Source organism: Aquarana catesbeiana, linkage group LG04, assembly GCF_042186555.1.
Source record: "Aquarana catesbeiana isolate 2022-GZ linkage group LG04, ASM4218655v1, whole genome shotgun sequence".
Classification (NCBI taxonomy): Eukaryota; Metazoa; Chordata; class Amphibia; order Anura; family Ranidae; genus Aquarana; species Aquarana catesbeiana.
The window spans coordinates 67,199,320-67,220,184 of record NC_133327.1 but is presented as its reverse complement, the minus strand read 5'-3'; the positions used below and the strand labels follow the sequence as shown (position 1 = coordinate 67,220,184).

The following is a 20,865-nucleotide window of genomic DNA, read 5'->3' as shown; positions in this document are numbered from 1 at the left end:
GCTTACACTGACAGTCTGCATGACATCAGTGACCTGCTGATCACTGGTGCAATGCTTTCCATGATAAAATATACATTTTATATATAGCCATTTAACCAGAAAAAAGTGCATTATTTTTTGTTTATAAGGGTGAACTTATCCTTTAAAAAAAATTAGCATTGGGTGCTAATTTAGAGCGTTAGGGCACCAGTCACAATGAATGAAAGCAGATGCATAAGGAAAAAAAAAAAAAAAAAAAAAAAAAAAGGGGAGGCATGGACATGCATTATTGTAACGTGCCTCTAACATGCGTTGTTGCAACACACAAATCTGAAGGAGTCCTGTAAGTTTTATTCATACATCAGAATCTCAAAATTGAAACATATTTAAAAGCATTGGTCAAGGTTATGCATATTTTATATACACACACACACACTGTATATGCCATCATATACAGTGAGTGAGCCATTGCTCAGTTTGAATCTCTACAGTTCTGCTGTATAAGTTTTATTTGTTTAAAGTAGAACTAAAAGGCAAAAAACATTTTTTTACATTTTGGATAGTGTAGTGTTGGGTTATATCCCTTATGTCAGTTTTTTGCCATCCGTGTCCCACTATGGAGATTTTCCTTAATTACCTGTATCATAGTCAACACAGGAAGTTAAGGAAATGGGTATGTCACCACCCAAATGGTGGCCTAGCTTAGAAAATGTTGGTTCCTAAACCTACGCAATAATGCTTTGTAGTATTAAAATCCAGCTAAACTGACCTCTATCTTTGTTTGTGAGAGCAATTTATCAGTTCCCACCCCATGTCTGCCTATATTCCTGCTGCAGGCTTAGATATATGGTAGATGGGCAGAGATATTGCCAAAATACAAAAATGATGTGCTAAAGGCTAGAGTGGCAATGCACTGGAGTAAGCGGCTCTTTAATGGATGATCAGGTCAGAGCTTGCCTACTGCTCCAGATCCGTCTCCTCTAAGGATGAGCTCAGGCGTGTTCGCAAGCCGCACGTGCCGAGCCTGCCAGGAAGTCGGCACTGCACAGCGCTAATCGCAGGCAGTGAGACACTGTCCCGATGTGCGGCTGCAGAGATCGGGAAATGTCTCACTGCTTGTGATTAGCGCTGTGCAGTGCCGACTTCCTGGTGGGCTCGGCCCGTACGGCTTGTGAACATGTCTGAGCTCATCCTTAGTCTCCTCTATTCCCAAAGACCAGCAAACATGCTGGTACATGTAGTTATATGGCTTTAATATGCAGAGTTCTTTTGTTACCCGTTATCCTACAAAACTTGGGCTCTTCCTGTTGAGTCAACACTTCCCTATGGAGCCATCACTGAACCAACTAGCATGTTCCTCCCTTGTAGCTGTGATACTGGGGATTACCTCATTCCACATGTGGATAATCCAATTCATCTGTCAAGTTCTTGTTATAGCATCCCGAGGTCGCTCCTCTAAGAATGAGTTATGTTAAAACCTTCCCAGTGCCTTGTTTGATGTTTCTACCTTGGGCATCTCCTGCTGACTGCCCTGTCAGCCCAGCATTCCATAATGAGCATCATACACCTCTGTTGGCAGAAGAGAGTACCCAGGGGGCCACCACCATCCAGGGAGTAGCCCTAAGGGAGTACTGTCTCTTCAAAGACCAGCAGGAATACTGGTATGTGGAGCTCCACGGCTTTATCTTGCAAGGCTCTACTGTTACCTGTTATCCCACAGGCCTTGAGTCCAAGACTGATTTCTCACCTGCTGTTGAGTCAATTAGTTATATGCCAAGCCCAGCTAGACCATCTCTTTATTTAAAGTGGAACTCTCTCAATCAGCATTAACTCTTTTTAATCCTTATGCTTCTAGCTTTAGTAAATAGGAAGGTATATAATTTACTTTTTTTTTACATTTCTTCAGTTTCTTTTTTATTTCTGGTCTAGGCCAAAATGATGTCACACATCCCAAGAGTCATTTTTTCCCTTTTTTCTGAAGGAGAGGTTTTCTCAGCTAAGCACACCCTCCTACCTGCATACCTGAGCTAAGGGCAGATGAATTCCAGGAACTAAATGCTACATGAATCATCTGCCCTTATTCAAGATGGTCATGGCTTGAAAAGCTTGGGGGGTATTTTCAAAGTGATTTCTTAAAAGAAAAAGAAAGAAAGAAAGCACGGGGATATGAATGCTGCAGATCTGTCTCCTCTGAACCCAAAGATCAGCAGGCATGCTGGTACATATCGTTCCATGGCTTTGTAAGGTTCTACTGTTACTGTACCAAGACTTGTGTTCAAGACAAGTTAACCACCTGCTGTTGATTCAATTAGCTACATAGCCAGACCATCTCACTTTCTATGTAAGCTGGGCCCATACCTTCCTTCACCTATAGCAGGAATATGCAATTAGCGGACCTCCAGCTGATGCAAAACTACACATCCCATCATGCCTCTGCCTCTGGGTGTCATGCTTGTGGCTGTCAGAGTCTTGCTATGCCTCATGGGATTTGTAGTTCTGCAACAGCTGGAGGTCCGCTAATTACATATCCCTGCCCTATAGCAAGCCATTGTGCTGCAAGTTTGAAAATGACTTGTTAAGCTATAGACTTGCCAGGCTTCACAAGTTTGTTGCACGATTGCAGCAAGTCCACATTGCATAACTCCAGATCCACGTTCTTTGCAAACATTCTGCAAGTCTCCTGCAAGTTCTGGTTCAGTTATGTTGTGCAATAGTCATCCCACCACAGGGGTCACTGTAGCTGAATTTTCATGCTGTAGACTTTCAGAGCTCTTTGTGTAGAATCACCACTGAAACGTTGCTCTTGCTTGAGACTTGCCACACAAATTTGCTACAAATTGAAAAAGTGTCAGCTAGAACTTGTGCTTCAAGTGCTCTGCAAGTGTATAACTTGCCAATAAGAATGTGCAGCAAGTTAACAGACTTACAATTTAACACTGCCACATATTTGTGGCAAGTTATCCTTGCTATCTGGGTTGCTACATATTTGTCTCCCCTACTCCCAAAGCCAGTAGCCATGCTAGTATATTTGGTCCCATGCCTTTAACATGCAAGGTTCTGGAATTGCCTGTTATCCTACAAGACTTGTGCTTAAGACTGGTTAACCACCTGCTATTGATTCAATTAACTACACCCCTGGCCTAGCCAGACCGTTTCCCTCTTCTATTTAAGATGCACTTATTCCCTCTGACTTTGTCTAAACAGTAGCTAGTGTTATTAGCCCCAGGTCTCTCAGTGGATTTGTATTTGTAAGAAGATGCCCATTGTCCCCCAATGGATAATTTGCCTCACGACCCAAAAGCACCTAGCGTCCATGGTGTTGGTGTGTTTTCATGCACACCTGCCAGCCTGGGCTGTACTCCCTACTGTCCTGTAGGGATGGGCTAATGGTTCGGCCCAAGCATGAGTTTGTGCTGAACATTTGGCCGTTCGCCGAACACCTGAATTTGCAGGGTGTTCGCCAGGTGTTTTCCCCGACGAACAGCCTGCAATGCACTGAGTGCTGCACAGTGCATTCTGTGTTCAATGCTTTGGCCATTCAGGGTGCAGTGTAAGCTGGTTGTTAAGGAACGGGGCCGGAAAGCCGGCAGCAGCGTCCTTAACAACTGATGAGTCATCAGCTGTCAATGGGTTTCCCCGCTGACATCTGAATAATAACATTTTTTTTAAAAGTGCCGGTTAAAAAATAAAGAACAAAACAACATTATATGTAAGTGATTGGCCATCGAAGGGGTATGGGAGTCTGGGTACTGCCCAGGGGACATTTATCAATAAAAGAAAATTTATAAAAAAAATATTTTTTTCAGAAGAAGTAATTTTAATGATGCTTAAAGTGCAAAAATGAAAATGAAAAATTCCTTTAAATATCGTGCCTGGAGGTACCCCTTAACCACTTGCCGACCAGCCACCGCAGTTGTACTTATGTAACGTTGCTTCACCCTGTGGCCACTAGGGGGGCGCGCGCCCCCGCTGCTCACCCCCGCTGCTCACCCCCAGAGCCGATGCGAGTGCCCGGCGGTCACGATCACCGCTGGGCTCCCGCGATAGCGGCTGACACATTGAGAACCGGGATCTGTGTGTGTAAACACACAGTTTCCGGTTCTCTGAGGGGAGAAGAGACAGATCGTCTGTTCATACAGAGTATGAACAGCGATCTGTCATCTCCCCTACACAGTCCCCTCCCCCTTCAGCTAGAATCACCTCCCAGGGAACACAATCCCTTGATCGCCCCCTAGTGTTAACCCCTTCCCTGCCAGAGACATTTTTACAGTAATCAATGCATTTTTATAGCACTGATCGCTGTAAAAATGCCAATGGTTCCAAAAATGTGTCAAAATTGTCCGATGTGTCCGCCATAATGTCGCAGTCCCGATAAAAATCGCAGATTGCTGCCATTACTAGTAAAAAAAAATAATAAAAATGCCATAAAACTATCCCCTATTTTGTAGACGCTATAACTTTTGTACAAACCAATCAATATACGCTTATTGAGATTTTTTTACCAAGTATACCAAATATGTAGAAGAATACATATTGGCCTAAACTGAGGAAAAAAATAGTTTTTTTATATATTTTTGGGGGATATTTATTATAGCAAAACGTTAAAAATATTGCGTTTTTTTCAAAATTGTTGTTCTTATTTTGTTTATAGCGCAAAAAATAGAAACCGCAGAGGTGATGAAATACCACCAAAAGAAAGCTCTATTGGTGGGAAAAAAAGGACACCAATTTTGTTTGAGTGCAATGTTGCACGACCGCGCAATTGTCAGTTGCAGTGCCGAATCGCAAAAAGCGCTCTTGTCAGGAAGGGAGTAAAATCTTCCGGGGCTGAAGCGGTTAATGTGACTGTAAAGTGGTGCATTTGTAGCATATACAGAACATGCTACAGCAAAACTGACATTTCTAAAGAAAAACATTTAATTTAAAATAACTCACGGTTATAATTCCGGCACCCGGCTATTCAAAATTTAAAAATAAAACGGCGTGTGGTCTCCCCCATAATACATACCAGACCCTTATCCCAGCATGCAGCCTGGCAGGTCAGGATGGGAGACGACGACGAGCAAGTGCCCCTCCTTGAACCATACCAGGCCACATGTCCTCAACATGGGGAAGGGGTTGGTGCTTTGTCCCCATGGGGACAAAGGCCTATTCCCAACCACCCTGGGCTGTGGTTGTCGGGGCCTGGGGGTGGGGGGCTTATCGGAGTCTGGAAGTCCCCTTTAATGAATACCCTTATGCCTAATAATAATTATATCATGGTTTTGTGTCCCCTCTATAAAGGGAGAGGGGGTAAGGGGGTTTAACCTGTTTGTCCTGATGGCTTTTGTCTTCAAAACAAAGTAATAGGTAATCAATAATTTTTAGTTGTCATCAGAACAGTAGGCGAGGGGTAATCTTCCAATGTGGACAACTGTCCCATAACTCTGTATAGATTTTCTCCCATTTCCTGTTCCAGCTTCAAGATGAGAAGTAAGGAAAATCTGTAAGACTGTATCCAACAGTGTTTTAATCATCCCTTACTTTATGCAAAATTATCCAAGACTGTGACTAGTAGTAGAATACATTATTTTCCTTTCTAACTTGGCCAGCAATAACTTGGTGTAAGTTTTTTTTTGTAATTTATAGACTGTATTAATTCCATAAAAACAGTTTCTATGTATTTTCAGGATCCATAGGATGATATTAGAAAAAGTGCTGGAGTGTCATCAGCTTTGCTTTACTTACCCATGGCTGGATGATTGAGTGAAGAGATCCAGTAGGTGCCAATTCCTGGCTGAACATATTAGTAGTGTGAGCTTTCCAGAAAGCTGGAATGAGCAGAGAGAAAGCCTTCATGGTCAGTAAGATAGAGTGGCATACGCATGTCATGCAGAAAGTTTTCTGATCCTTTTTCAACATTTTTAGGGCAACAAGTCTACCTATTAAAGTAAAAAGTTGATTATAATGAGATATGAGCATCCAAGGCTCTGGATGATGTCCGGTACATGAACCCATGAATTTTCCATAGATTGGATGGGTTTTTTTTCACAATGTAGCCATCTTCTCTGGGCCCTTGCTAGCAGTGAGCTAGGTGGCTTCCTTTACAGCTACAATGTCTTGCAAAAGTATTCACCCACCTTGGCTTTTTACCCATTTTGTTACATTACAGCCTTTAGTTCAATGTTTTTCTAATCTGAATTATATGTGTAGCGCTGGTAGATTTACAATCTACCGCAGATTAGGTAAATTTAGTAAATTGTGTGTTATGAAGGTTAAAAGTTCGCCTCTGTTTCAGCTTGGCTGACGTGTGTGCTTCCATGCTGACTAATGGTAACAGCGACACCTACCAGTCAGTGTTGGAAGGGCAATGTGTCGAAGTGTATAGATGCTCCTCTGTCTTGGAGACAAGCTCAGTGGAGGTGGTCCTCCGAGTTGCATTCTGGGAAGGGGGTATTTATGGGACAGACGCCATGTTCTAAGTTAGTTTTTTCAGCCTACCTGCTGGCCCTCCTGGCCGACAGGTATGCATTAAGGAGCTACCTCGTGGTCCTCCGATCGGGAGGCCCACGATCCTGCGGCGCAGGGGTGGGTCCAGAGGCTTGTCTGGGGCCTACCACTGCGGCCGAGGAATGGTCCTGAGCTGTCGGTCCTGTGTGACAAAGCTGGACAGCCGAGGAGATCCCAGGGGAGGACCCGTCTTGGAGAGATCGCGCAGCGTGCGGGTCTATAGAGGGGCCTGGTGACTCGGTTGCAGGACGTATCCAAAAGAAGTAATTATACAGCATAGTGTCGCCGGTTCGGCTTAAAAGGTATTGTGACTGACTGTTCACTGCAGAAGATCTGATACATCCTGTGGCAGAGGATCGTGCAGATTTACCCCCCCAAACAAGTCTGTGGCAGAGACTTTAGATTCGTGCTGCGTACTGGCTGCTAGACCGGTGAGAGAGGCCTATCCAGACGAGCAAAGAGTGTATCCCATGAGGGGAATGTATTCCACATAATTATCTGGATTCTACGGGGACATTTGTTGCTAAGATCTCTTTCCTGCTACTTCCTAAAGTTTGACTGTTTAATAAAGCATTGAAAACGTACTCCAGCAGTAAACTCAATGGAACCCCTAGACCCGGTGCTGGTGAAACAGAGGGAAGCAAAGCGAAGGTAACAGACCCGCTTAAACCAGCAGCTCCACCGTGAGTTAGTGCTACATATGTGATGGATCAGAACACAATAGTTTAAGTTGGTGAAGTAAAATTAGAAAAATATATACGTAAAACTATTTTTCAGAAATAAAAAACTGATAATTGGTATGTGCGTATGTATTCACCCCCCTTGTTATGAAGCCCATAAAAAGCTCTGGTGCAACCAATTACCTTAATAAGACACATAATTAGTGAAATGATGTCCACCTGTGTGCAATCTAAGTGTCACATGATCTGTCATTACATATACACACCTTTTTGAAAGGCCCCAGAGGCTGCAACACCTAAGCAAGAGGCACCATTAACCAAACACTGCAATGAAAACCAAGGAACTCGCCAAACAAGTAAGGGACAATGTTGTTGAGAAGTACAAGTCAGGGTTAGGTTCTAAAAAAAATCCAAATCTTTGATGATCCCTAAGAGCACCATCAAATCTATCATAACCAAATGGAAAGAACATGGCACAACAGCAAACCAGCCAAGAGACGGCCGCACACCAAAACTCATGGACCAGGCAAGGAAGGCATTAATCAGAGAGGCAGCACAGAGACCTAAGGTAACCCTGGTGGAGCTGCAGAGTTCCACAGCAGAGACTCGGGGTATATGTACATAGGCCGACAATAAGCCGTAAGCTCCATAGAGTTGGGCTTTATGGAAGAGTGGCCAGAAGAAAGCCATTACTTTCAGCAAAAAATAAAATTGCATGTTTTGAGTTTGCGAAAAGGCATGTGGGAGACTCCTAAAATGTATGGGAGGAAGGTGCTCTGGTCTGATGAGACTAAAATTTAACTTTTTGGCCATCAAAGAAAACGCTATGTGTGACACAAACCCAACACATCACATCACCCAAAGAACAGCATCCCCACAGTGAAACATGGTGGTGGCAGCATCATGCTGTGAGGATGTTTTTCAGCAGTCGAGACTAGGAAATTGGTCAGAGTTAAGGGAAAGATGGATGGTGCTAAATACAGGGATATTCTTGAGCAAAATCTGTACCACTCTGTGTGTGATTTGAGGCTAGGACGGAGGTTCACCTTCCAGCAGGACAATGACCTCAAACACACTGCTAAAGCAACACTTGAGTGGTTTAAGGGGAAACATGTAAATGTGTTGGAATGGCCTAGTCAAAGCCCAAACCTCAATCCAATAGAAAAGCTGTGGTCAGACTTAAAGATTGCTGTTCACAAGCGCAAGCCATCCAACTTGAAGGAGCTGGAGCAGTTTTGCGAAGAGGAATAGGCAAAAACCCCAGTGGTAAGATGTGGCAAGCTCATAGAAAGTGACTTGGAGCTGTGATAGCCGCAAAAGGTGGCTCTACAAAGTATTGACTTTAGGGGGGTGAATAGTTGTTATGCACATTGACTTTTTCTGTTGTTGTGTCCTATTTGTTGTGTGCTTCACAATAAAAAAAAAATACATCTTCAAAGTTGTGGGCAAGTTCTGTAAATTAAATGATACAAATCCTCAAACAATCCATGTTAATTCCAGGCAACAAAACATGAAAAATGCCAAGGGGGTGAATACTTTTGCAAGGCACTGTAGGTCTAATGTTCCCTGAACACGCCAAGTATCTGGGTTGTGGATAGGTGCCCATCACATTTGATGGTCAAATCTGTTAAATACTAAGCTGCTTATGTGGCCCACTGTAACTATAGTATGTATGGCCAACTTAAATCAAATCTGTCAATTGCCAGGCTATCATACTGACCCTTCCAATTAAAATTTTGGGAATCCCTAACCTGGAACAAGTATGCAGATAAGGACTTTGTAAAATATTAAGGCTTATGCTTTAGCATTACAGCCAATATCTAGCACCCTCAAGGAGAGATTAAATACAGTGGTCTTCGTGTCTTTCTCGTGGCAGGTTTATGTTAAAACATGAAAAATTACCGATTCAAGAAATTGATCAGACAGGTTGGTTTAGCCTTTTATTTTCTGTGGGAACAGTTCTAGCTGGCTTAGACTGGACATGATTGGACGCTCCATTCACTCCTATGGAGCAGTGGATGTCAGCGGTGACATGTCCGCTGACATCCGCCTCTATCCAATCTGATCCTGTCTGTGAAACTCAGACGAATGGTGACCCTATTTTCCATTCGTCTGGTGTATCGGTCAGGCGGTCCATTTTCATCTGATCTCCCCATAGAGGAGAGTGGGGCTCTGACAGCTCCATCTCAGCACAGTGAGCAGAGATGGACTTGTCAGCCGCCTGCTTAGTGGGAATCAGCGGATCGATCTCCCGCTGAACAAAGCGGTTTCCGCCGGGCGGATCGCCCATGTGAAAGGACCCTTAGGTACAGTAAATTTGCTGGAAGCAAGTGGCAATGCGCTTGAGTAATCAAATTTTTTCATGGATGACTGGGTCAACCTAGTGCTGACTGTCACAGCTTTGCTTCAGATCTGTCTCTACTATTCCCAAAGACCAGCAGGCATGCTGGTACATGTAGTTCCTTGGCTTTAACTTGCAGGGTTCTGCTATTACCAGTTATCCCATAAGACTTGTAGTCATGACTGGTTAACCACCTGTTGTTGATTTAATTAGTTATGTGCCCAGCCAGTGCATCTCCAATTCTATTGAGGCTGGGCTCATTCCCTATTTCAGCAATAATTTGGAAAATTTAGGCCCCTTTCACCTAACAAGCACGCTCGGATCCGCCTGTCTGTTTTTCAAGCGGATCCAAGCGGGCCATCCATTGACTCCTATGGGGAGATGGATGTCAGCGGAGATGTGTCCGCTGACACCCATCTGACATCTGATCTGCTAAAAACAGACCTTCGCCATCCATCTTGGCGGATCGGATGAGATCTGATGAAAATGGACATGCTGTCTGTTTTCGTCCGATCTCTCCATAGGAATCAGCGGCACTCTAACAGGCCCCTCCCTGCTCCAGTGAGCGGAGACGGACCTGTGATCTGCCCCGTGTGGAAGGGGCCTTAGGAAAGATGGGAGATCTAACTAATTTTAAATTTCACCTCTCTTAAAACTTTGACTACACTTATGCCCAATAAAGTAAATGTAAAGCCAAATACAGCCACTAAATAATAGTAATTGTTGTTACAGAACATACTGTAGATATAGTTAAGGGTATGTCTGAGGGCTAAAAATATATTTTAACTTATACAGTTTTCCTAATAAGGGGTTTTAAGAGCCTTAAATGTCAATATTGGCCCCAGTCATTTCAAATTGCACTGCATTTGGCATCAACTAAAAGTTGCCCACAATGAGAGCAAGTGCTTTAGGTTGGGTTCACACTGAAGCACGGAACGGCTCACAGCAGGGGTCCAGTGCGTCCCTGTTCACAGTTTCAGGTCCGATTTGAGTCCGAATGTTTGGCTGAATTCAGACCTGAAACAGACTAGAAGATGCACAGGACTCGCAATTCGCACCAGAACCGCTTTGGAGATGTGTGAACCGGCTCCACAGAGAGCCGGTCACAATCTCCTGACATGTGAATTGGATGCTGGGAAATCCGCAACAGTGTGAACTCAGACTTATGTGAAATGTAGAAATGCTCAATAACCCCCCTAACCTCCTATTAAAAATTAAAATTTGTGCCTATGCAAATTATAATTAAGCTAAGCAGAGCAAAACCACTCATTTAAAGCTGTAGTGAACTAAAAAAAAAAATCAAGTGATTGAGCTTAAAATAATGTTAACAAATGTATGTCCCTATACCTACCAAGATCTTACAATTGACTGTTTTCTCACAACAGATCAGTTATACATTTTTAGGGTTTAGGTTTCCTTCATATATGTTGGTGGTATAAAGATAAGCTGCCAAGATAAACTGTGAAAGGTGCCATTGCTAAATAAATAGTATTATACAGGAATTCTATAGTGCCAACAGTTTGTCCAATGCTTTACAAAATGAAGGCAGACAGTATGTTCAAAGTGTAAGTAAGCCCCCCCTATCGTTTTCAGCCAAGGAAGCTGCCATCTTTGCCTCTGTTTAATCTATAACTGCCATGATTCTACACATGTGATCAGTTATGACACCAGCCATTGGATGGTTTGACAATTTGGTTGAGAGCACAACCAATGGGAGTGTAACATTTCCGGCACGAGCCGGAAATGAAACTGTTTTATGGATGGGTTTACTTCTGCTTTAAAATACAAAAAGAATCAGTGGGTCCTGCTCATTATAGCTTACAATTCACAAGGGAGGGTCACGTGATACAAGAGATAATAATGTGGGGTTGTGCGGATGGAGAAAATTTTAATTACAGTTGTTAGATAGAAATAAGATGGGCTGACTGAGCTAATAATATTTGTAAATATATGAAATGTAAAAGGTTAGTTGGAGGCTAGATAGGCTTCTCTAAGGAGATGGGTTCTCATTAAAGCTAAGGGGATACCCCAGAGCTTGAACCTTTTAACAACCTCCACATATCTATACTGATCAATTCTGTTTACAAATCATTTAAATCATTTAAAATTGTTTTATGAAGTTCCCTGCCTAAACTGGCTTACAGTGCCTTGCAAAAGTATTTACTCCCCTTGGCATTTTTCGTGTTTTGTTGTCTCACAACCTGGAATTAACATGGATTGTTTCAGGATTTGCATCATTTAATTTGGTGGCAGGCGATGTGGCAAGTGACACGCTCAGGGCTCCCACTGATTCTGCATTATGGTGAGTTGAACTATTTAATTTTATATACAATGTAATAATAGAAATAATGCGCTTCAATCATCCTGACACCATAACAACTATGGTGCCGTCATGATTGAAGCGCCAACACCAGCCATTTCCCCCCAAAAAATGTATTTTCTGGCAGTGCCCCTCCCGAGATTAGACTCTGGTACTGCTGTTGCCTTTCAAAAGAAGCACTGTTTATTTGAACTAAAGCAAATTCAAGAGTCATTCATAATCATTCACAACAATACATTCTATGTCACCATGATTTTCTATTATAATGTATTCATCGTCTCCCTCCAGTACAATTATTTCAATCTCCTTGTCTCCTGTTACAACATTTTCCTCTTTCTCCTGTTCCAGAAGATCAATGTCTTTTTGGGTTGCATCTTCAAAGTTCCAAGGAAAATGAAGATAGTTTAGTACAACTCCTACTTCATTCCTGCAGCTGGGGTCTTGGGCAAAAAGTACATGAAATAAACCATGAACCCTCCTGTTAACCTTCTTCCAACCATTTGGTGGTGGCATGTGGCCAATGTTGTTCTGCCAGTAAACAAACCTTTGAAACGATAGATTTTCAACAAGAGCCATTTGCCACGGAAAGTTTCCAGTGAGGAGAATGTACAAAACAACACCAAAGGCCCAGATGTCAACACTAGGATCCACGACAATTGATTCTGTGGGCTTTAGTGTACACAGTTCAGGAGACATGTACTGGTTGATGGGTGACATTGACGGAACAACAGTACCAACACATTGAGTGAGTCCAAAGTCACTTAGTTTGACGTTATGACATCTCTTGTCCATAAGTAAAATATTATCTGGCTTCAGGTCCCTATGCACCAGTTTTTTACTGTGCATGTATTCAAGCGCCTGGGTGATCTGTAATGCACAGCGTTTAACCAGCTTTTCTGGAATTCCCACCTGGAAAAGTAAAAACGATTATATGAAATTCATGTGAAATATCACATTTATACAATGTTAATTTCTAAATCTGCAAATAGAATTACATGTTAACATGATTGCAATTAATCTAAAATATTTCAGCAATGTAGGAAAGATGGGAGGTCTAAGTGATTTAAAATTTTACCTGCATCTTAAAAACTTTGACTACCCTTTCATATAGAGTGGTGAAGCATTACAACTTATGTCATGTTATTGTTTCCTATATCCCCCCTAGGAAGTGAGGTGGTAGTGGAGGGATGCAACTGCCTCTATTTGTTGATTTTGTCTCTGAAGCAGAAGGTAATAGTTAAAGTGGTTCTAAAGCCTTAAAGGATAAGTTCACCTTTCGTAACATGTTACATGTTACACAGACCGGCCCCCGCGCATCCCCGCTGTGACAGCTAGTGGGGTTCTTCTCCCTCCCCGCTAGCTGTCACAATTTAAAAAAAAAAGTGGCCGAGCGGGGCTCCGCTTGCCCGGCCATGTCACTGATTGACAGGGCTCTGTGCATGGAAAACTACAAGGCCCGGCAGCCTTTGCGGCTGTCGGCTTGTAGTTTTCAATGAACTACCACAATGCTGCGAAGCACAGTGATAGTTCATTCATGTTTCCTGTCAGATTGTATCTGCTTACCTGTACGGGATGTACCGGCAAGCAGATACACAGGCTCTGCTGGAGACCTGCATGGCACCAACGATCTGCTGATTGCTGGTGCAATGGTTTACAAGCTCCAAAAAAATAAATTTATTCACATTTTTTTACCTGCAAAAAAAATGTGCATTCATTTTTTTTTGTAAAACGTGAACTTATCCTTTAAGGTTTTACACCTTCAAACATTCTATGCATGAAGGTGCAAAACCTTCTGTGCTGCAACTTCATCTTCATGATGGAATTAAGAAAGATCTTGCCCAGAGAATGTAGACTGCAGAAAATAACTGACAGGGATTTTTGCCCTTCCTTATTTCTTTCCAACCGGGCCAACATTACTTGGTATAAATGTTTGCAATTTACAGAATGTACCCATGACAAAACACCAGTTACTATTTATTTCCAGGATCCCTAGGACCATATATATATATATATATAAAAATGAATAAATTGGCAAGCAAATGCTGAAGTGTCAGCTGCTTTATTTTACTTACGCTTGGCTGGATGATCGAGTGAAGCGATCCAGCAGGTGCTAATTCCTGGCTGAACACATAGTGATCTGAGGCTTCCAGAGGGCTTGAATAGGTAGAGATGAAGCCCTTGTGTCCAGTAAGATAGAGTGAAATGCACACTTCATGCAAAAACTCTTCTCGTTTGGTTAGTTCCTTTTTCACCATTTTTAGGGCAACAAGTCTACCTGTTAAAGAGAAAAAATGAATCGATTTACAAATAAGATTTGAACATCTAAAAGACTCTGATGTACAATAATTGAGTCCATTAACTTTACATAGACTGGATGGTTTTCTTCAACATGTAGTCAGCTCCTCTGAGCCTTTGTTAGCTGTGTTATAAAGCTATCCATGCAGCTGGATCTATTGTCCTCTGTATATGCAAAATATGAGGGGAATGGGGATAGTTGCTGAAGCCATCCTACTCAGCCCTCCAAGGGGAAATGATCTATCTTGGTACCAACCACAAAATTCAATTGAAGATAAAATATTAATTTATTACATATAAAAACATATATCACAACATCTAAATCAAAACAATTGTCCTCTGTAAATGCTAAGTATCTGGGTTGTACATAGGGAATCATCAGTTGTTATTAAAATCTGTTACCTGCTTAGCTGCATATGTGGCTTACTGTAACTGCCTATGACATGACCGGCTTAAAGCAAATCATGAGAGAAACAGGAAGGTTGCTATTGGTAAGCTCCTCTTCAAAATGCCAATTTCTTGGCTGTCATGTTGTACCCTCCAAATGTAATATACAGTGTATATAGAATCACTGACTTGTATCATGTATGCAAATATGGACTTTGTTAAAAATATTAGGGCTTTCTCTTTGGCTTAACAACTAGCACTTTCAGGAGAATTTAAAAGAAAAAAGGTGGCCTTCTTGTTTTTACCTATGGCAAGGTTACGTTAAAGACATGTAAGAGGATTAAATTGAGAAATTGAGACAGGTTGAAAGACTCTTATTTTCTGGGGAAGCAATGCCAGTTTCCTAATTGGAGTTTTGTCCTGTTCTTATTCAGCACTGAGAAGATAGGAAGAACTGGTTGATCTTTGTGCATTATGATCTTTAACCCAAACTTCTGTAACAAAGCCCATATGTCTAAGGTGACAATTTTTTTAGCAAAGATTCAAATTTCTTTGTTATCTGTTCTAAAGGTTCAAACAATTGGGCAAATCAGAAATACTAATACATGAAAGTAGGTGCTGCTACCTCCCAGTGTTATAATGTGGATTTACCACCGGTGCTCTGGCAGAGGCAGCAAGATTGCAGAGTAAACAATGGAGTGCCAGCTTTTCTAAATAAGAAATACTCTTTGTAATTATTTAGGAGAATTCACTTACCCATTTCCCTGTCTACCGCCCTCACAACTAAACCATAAGTACCCTCGCCAAGCTGTTCCAGGATTTCATATTCTTCACCACAAATTCTTCCTTCAATCCCACAAGTTGAGTAGGCTGCCATTTTGAATATGGTGATATCAGGCTTTCTCTGCACATAAGAGCACAACATTTTTATGTAAAGACTTTTTGCTCAAAATTCTTTATAAATGTATTTCAAATGTTGCAATTACTTTCTTTTTGAAAAGAAAACCAAAATACCAGCAATATAGCAAAGATACATTTAGAAGACTAGACTTACCTAGGCACAGAACGGACAGCTAGGAGTAGAAGTTCAAAGTAGATTGAGTTTCTGCAAAAGTTGATAAAATAGCTTCTGCAAGGTCCAGTCTTAGAAAGATCTTGAAAAAAGTGGATATCTGTGGTTCACAGACCATCTTGGTCTTTTATAGAGAAGTTTAGACAGGAGCCAAGCCAGGAAGCTTCAAACCTTCATTTGAATGCAAATCGAATCATCACCTGAACTTGATAAATCAATGTGACTCCTTTGTGTCTACAGTGTAAACAGGTTCCCATCACAGTGGGTAGTAGGGAGTGGACATGTCTTTATTTTCACTGTTTTCAGATTGGTAATGTTGACAACAATTGAACCTCTGAGGGCGTTTGACCTGTTCAGATTAAAACTTCTGTAGTAAAAAGGGGTTTTAAAAGTAAAACATGTTAGATTTTAGCCTTTACCTACTTTATGGGATCAGGCAATAATTAGATCATCTTTGAGGTGATTAAGGAGAAAACTATAGCTCTATGCAAAACTGGTATTGTAGATAAAATACACTATTGGTTACAAATGACTACTTCTCACTGCACCAGTCTCGGTTTTAAATATCTTCTGTTCTAATAATTTTTTGGACTTATTAATCTATAAAATTTCATAAACCATTTCATTACCATAGCGTCACTCCTAATATGTTCTACTACAGAACGCTTTGTAACATCTATACAGTAGCAGTTGCTCAGATTAGCCTGTGTGCTGCTGGCTTTAGTTGCTTAGGTTTTTTAATGCTAAAACTCAATATTGTAACAAAAGGTAATTCAAGTTACATAGTTAGTCAGGTTGAAAAAAGACACAAGTCCAATTTTATACCCTCAGTTGACCCAGGGGAAGGCAAAAAACCCCAGCAGAGCATGCTCCAATTTGCTACAGCAGGGGAAAAAATTCCTTCCTGATCCCCCAAGAGGCAATCGGATTTTCCCTGGATCAACTTTATATACTTTTCAAGTATATATCTGAATAAGGTTCATAATGATAAAAATAAATGTCTCATCCCTATAGCAGAATATTGAAAAACTATCATACCATGTAGGACTTTGAAGGTGTCACAAAAATATCTTGGTCAAGTATAAAAAAAATTCTTTACACTTTATTTTATTACAATTCTGGAAAAAAGAGCATTTCTATTTCAGAAGGAATTTCATACACCAGACTCTCAAATTTAAATCATTAAATGCATTAGTCAAAGGGTTACTTCTTGTATTCCTGATTTACAGTAGATGAGGTAGGACTGACAGTAATGTACAGTACATTATATACACACCATCATATACAGTGAGTGTGCCTTGCTCGGTTATGCAATCTTTCTGTATAAAAATGTTCTTTGCTAAAGTAGAGCTAAAGGTAAAACTTTTTTCCAATTTTGGTTAGAGTAAAGCCCCATACACACGGGACGAATGTCAATCGGCAACGGCCGGTTAAAAAAAAAAACAGCTGTCATTCAGCCCGTGTGCAGCCGACTAATTCCCAATCAGCGCTCTCAGCCAATGGCAGAGATCGCTGATCGGAGTGTTCTGGCGGGGGGGGCCATCCCCCTGTCAGAACACAACAGTCCAGTGGGGGAGATCGCTGGACTAACCTTACATGGTTAGTAAAGTGGCTCCGACTGGAGCTGTCAGTTTTTTTTGTGCAACCCGCTGGGTAGCACAAAAAAAACTGTTCGTGTGTACCCGGCTTAAGGGATAGTTCTATCGACTGTTCCTCCAAAGATAGGGAATCCCTGAATGTCACCAGAACTGGTGCCTCCATTAGAAGATTTTCTCTCTATTCCTCTTTTGGCGACAAATTTTAGGATTTTCTTTCATTTTCGCTGTCACTGATAACTGCCAACAGGAAAATTGAGAGAGTGAATCTCCCTAACGGGGGCACAAGCAGCAATAATAACCCGACAGGTGTTTTAAACTCTCTACACTCTATCTTGGTTATTAAGATGGGTACATACATTTGGATACTTGGTGACTTATGGACTTGATAACTTTTTGGCCATTTTCAGGGTACCAAATATCTAAATGGTTGCACATATAAGAATATGACTTGTATGATGGGGTTTTTATATGATTTTAATTTCTGAATAAATATCATGGTATCTTTTTGTAACAACATGGGTTTGCATGGTTTGTTTTCACAAGATATTCAGCTGTGAATTGAACTGAGAAGTAGACCTAAAGTATATGTGAATCTCATTGTACAACTCAGATTATTTCCCAGTCTTAGTGTAAAATATCACATCTGCAATAACATATATAAAAATGAAATTACCCTTAAAGCAGTGGATTTGAGTGATATTTTAACACTGCAGCTAATGTTCCAGCCGCCTTTGTCTGTATTCAAAATGTAATTATTGCACAGGTCTGACAATAAAAGGTCTACGGGAGTCGTTCTATATTTATTGTTCTTTTGATAGTAAAACCTGAAGGTGTAAATGGTAAAGTGCTCAATTCATATGTATGCTCAGTACACAAACCAAGGGCAGGGTTAGAAAACTTTAATCAACTTTGATTTAGTTATGCAGGTAAAAAGCTGGTTGAGCATTGTTTTGTTACAAGTTGAAGCAAAAAAAATGCTCCCTTTCAGGGACACATCTAATAAAGAAAAAAAAAACGAAGTGCTTAGGAACCATTTGTACCAGACACGGTGTTAATTACTAATGTGCAACTTGTTGGCCAATTTTAAATTTTTTTATTTTTTTTGTTATAAGAAAAGCTGGAAGCTCTTTGTATTGCAATGAGTAATTCCAATGGTTCCACTTGCCAATTGTTGCATCCTAGAATCCTTGCACAACCCTGTCAACACGTCACACTGAATATGGCCTAATGCTGACCATATACTTAGTCAATTCTTTAGCAATTTCAACAAGCGAATAAACCAAGGAAATCTACCTTCAGTGTTTTTAAACTGCAGCTGATAGAAATTCTTAGAATTCAAGCAAATTGTTGAAATTGCAAGAAAATTGTTTGATTGGCCAACACGAAGGATTGTAACCCTAAGACACCAAACATTTGTCTTGAATAGTTAAAAACAATACTGTATCAGCTCTTCCAAGGCTGGAGGACCCACTGAATGAGAATCTTGCCATGAAGGTGTGTAAATAATGAAAGCACCATTTCTGACCACCACGCAGCATACAGTGCTGAGAGAACATTGCTGTAAATGTTTCATCAATCCAATCAGCTCAGTATTTCCTGTCTGGCACCGGGTGTATTCAAGCGCAAGTGGGTGCAAGGAATGTACATCAGGTACCCCTTTTGATGTGCCCGTGCTCAAGATTCTTAGAAATTCACCCGCACGAGTATCAAACATTTAAATTGATGCCCTAGTGCCTTTGTCAGGACTATTCTAGGGTTCATCAGACCATCCACTAGTTTGTCTTCTGGCACTTCCAGTTTTTAAATTTTGATTATTATTCGCTGACTGTCCTAGTTGTTGAAGAGCTGTCCCTGGCAGGGGTAGTCATTTTAACTTGATAGAGCTACCAGTTTTCTTTTATGTTCAATACTCTCAAAGTTAACTGGTCATGAGCAAAAGAGGCTGCCACCCTTTTCTGATACTACTTACCTGTCATGTTCAACCTCGTGTGTCAATACGTTGAAGCACAGGCCTGGCACAAATATGTAGTTTAGGACTTCTAGCTATTCTGCTTGTATACTCATTTCACATCAGTGATTTAAAGTATTGAAGCCACTAGATCGGCACAGAGACAGAAAACCTAGAATATTCAGGAAGTGGCCACCTATGGCAGCCTCCATATTTCCACATGACTGGTTCACTTTAGCGGTCTATAAACAGATGGCAATGATTTAATGTCTCAGACACCCAAAGGAATAATCTGACAGAAAGCAGTTGGTGAAATCTTGTTACATTACAATTGCCCCCCACCCTATTAGGTTGACACTAGGTGCCCCTCTTGCCACTAAAAAAGCACAGAAAACTTTAATACAGTATGTGTTGTGTGTCCCTATCATTCCTTTACTTTATGTTTCTTTGGTGGTGGTGTGTCCCCATGGGATTTGTACCAGCACTAAGAAGCCTTTGAACCATGTTTGTCCAACAGCATACATTAAGGCTGAACTATACGTGGTTTTATTAGACACAGCTTAATTTCAGTTCTATATTAATAAATCATTAATATGTATTTTGCTTTTAGCGCACGTCCCTAAATTTGACTGGGTTTTGACCTCTTGTAAGCCATTGTACAACAGAGCGCAGACTAATGCCCCGTACACACGGTCGGATTTTCCGACGGAAAATGTGTGATAGGACCTTGTTGTCGGAAATTCCGACCGTGTGTAGGCTCCATCACACATTTTCCATCTGATTTTCCGACACACAAAGTTTGAGAGCAGGATATAAAATTTTCCGACAACAAAATCCGTTGTCGGAAATTCCGATCGTGTGTACACAAATCCGACGGACAAAGTGCCACGCATACTCAGAATAAATAAAGAGATGAAAGCTATTGGCCACTGCCCCGTTTATAGTCCCGACGTACGTGTTTTACGTCACCACGTTCAGAACGATCACGTTTTCCGACAACTTTGTTTGACCGTGTGTATGCAAGACAAGTTTGAGCCAACATCCGTCGGAAAAAATCCTAGGATTTTTTTGTCAGAATGTCCGAACAAAGTCCGACCGTGTGTACGGGGCATAAGAGAGGGAGAAGCAGCACAAAGAACCAACCAGTTGTGCTGCAGTGCTCATGTGCCAACATGCTGATTGGAGGAGAAAGCAGAGATGAGCTTATGAGTCTGCTGCTTCTCATTTGCTCACTATGCTCATTCACAGGCTGTAGGAATTGACAAGACCTGTACATGTTAGTGGACTGCAGCAGAGAAAAATCAGATCTTCTGCTTAACAGTGCTGCGCCATGTGCCAGAGCTTTGAAATGTTAAGACTGGGTGGACAGAAACACAAAATGGCTAATCCACTGGCAACTAAAATCGCTCCTGTGTATTTATTTGTTTATTTAGCCATTTGCCTGGCGCTCAGCTTTAATTTTCTGTTACTGCTTTTTGGCCTACTCTATCAATCAAGCCTGCAGGCCTCATTTAGCAATATTTTCTTCATTTTTCTTTAGACTTGGTAACCTAAGTGACCACAAACCCCTTCATTATAGATCAGTATATCTGTCATCAAATCTGGTATTGACCTATACTGGAGCAATGCACTGTGGGGCTGAATGTTAGGTTATGAACATTTCTAAACAGAGTTAGCTGGTCCACCTCTTTACAGAAAAGGTTGCAGGATCTTTGCAAGTAATTAGAATCATACATACGGGGGGACAATGTTAATT

The 20,865-nt window shown here is 41.3% G+C and overlaps 1 protein-coding gene across 1 annotated transcript; it reads right to left on the bottom strand.

Moving 5' to 3' along the window:
• Positions 1-12,019: 12,019 nt before the first annotated feature.
• Positions 12,020-15,368, bottom strand: LOC141141171 (serine/threonine-protein kinase SBK1-like). The gene is made up of 3 exons (XM_073628872.1): positions 15,248-15,368; positions 13,882-14,084; positions 12,020-12,718 (listed from the first exon to the last, which is right to left on the bottom strand). The coding sequence occupies exons 1-3, from the start codon at positions 15,366-15,368 to the stop codon at positions 12,020-12,022; spliced, it is 1,023 nt and encodes a 340-aa protein (XP_073484973.1).
• Between the last annotated feature and the right edge of the window lie 5,497 nt (positions 15,369-20,865).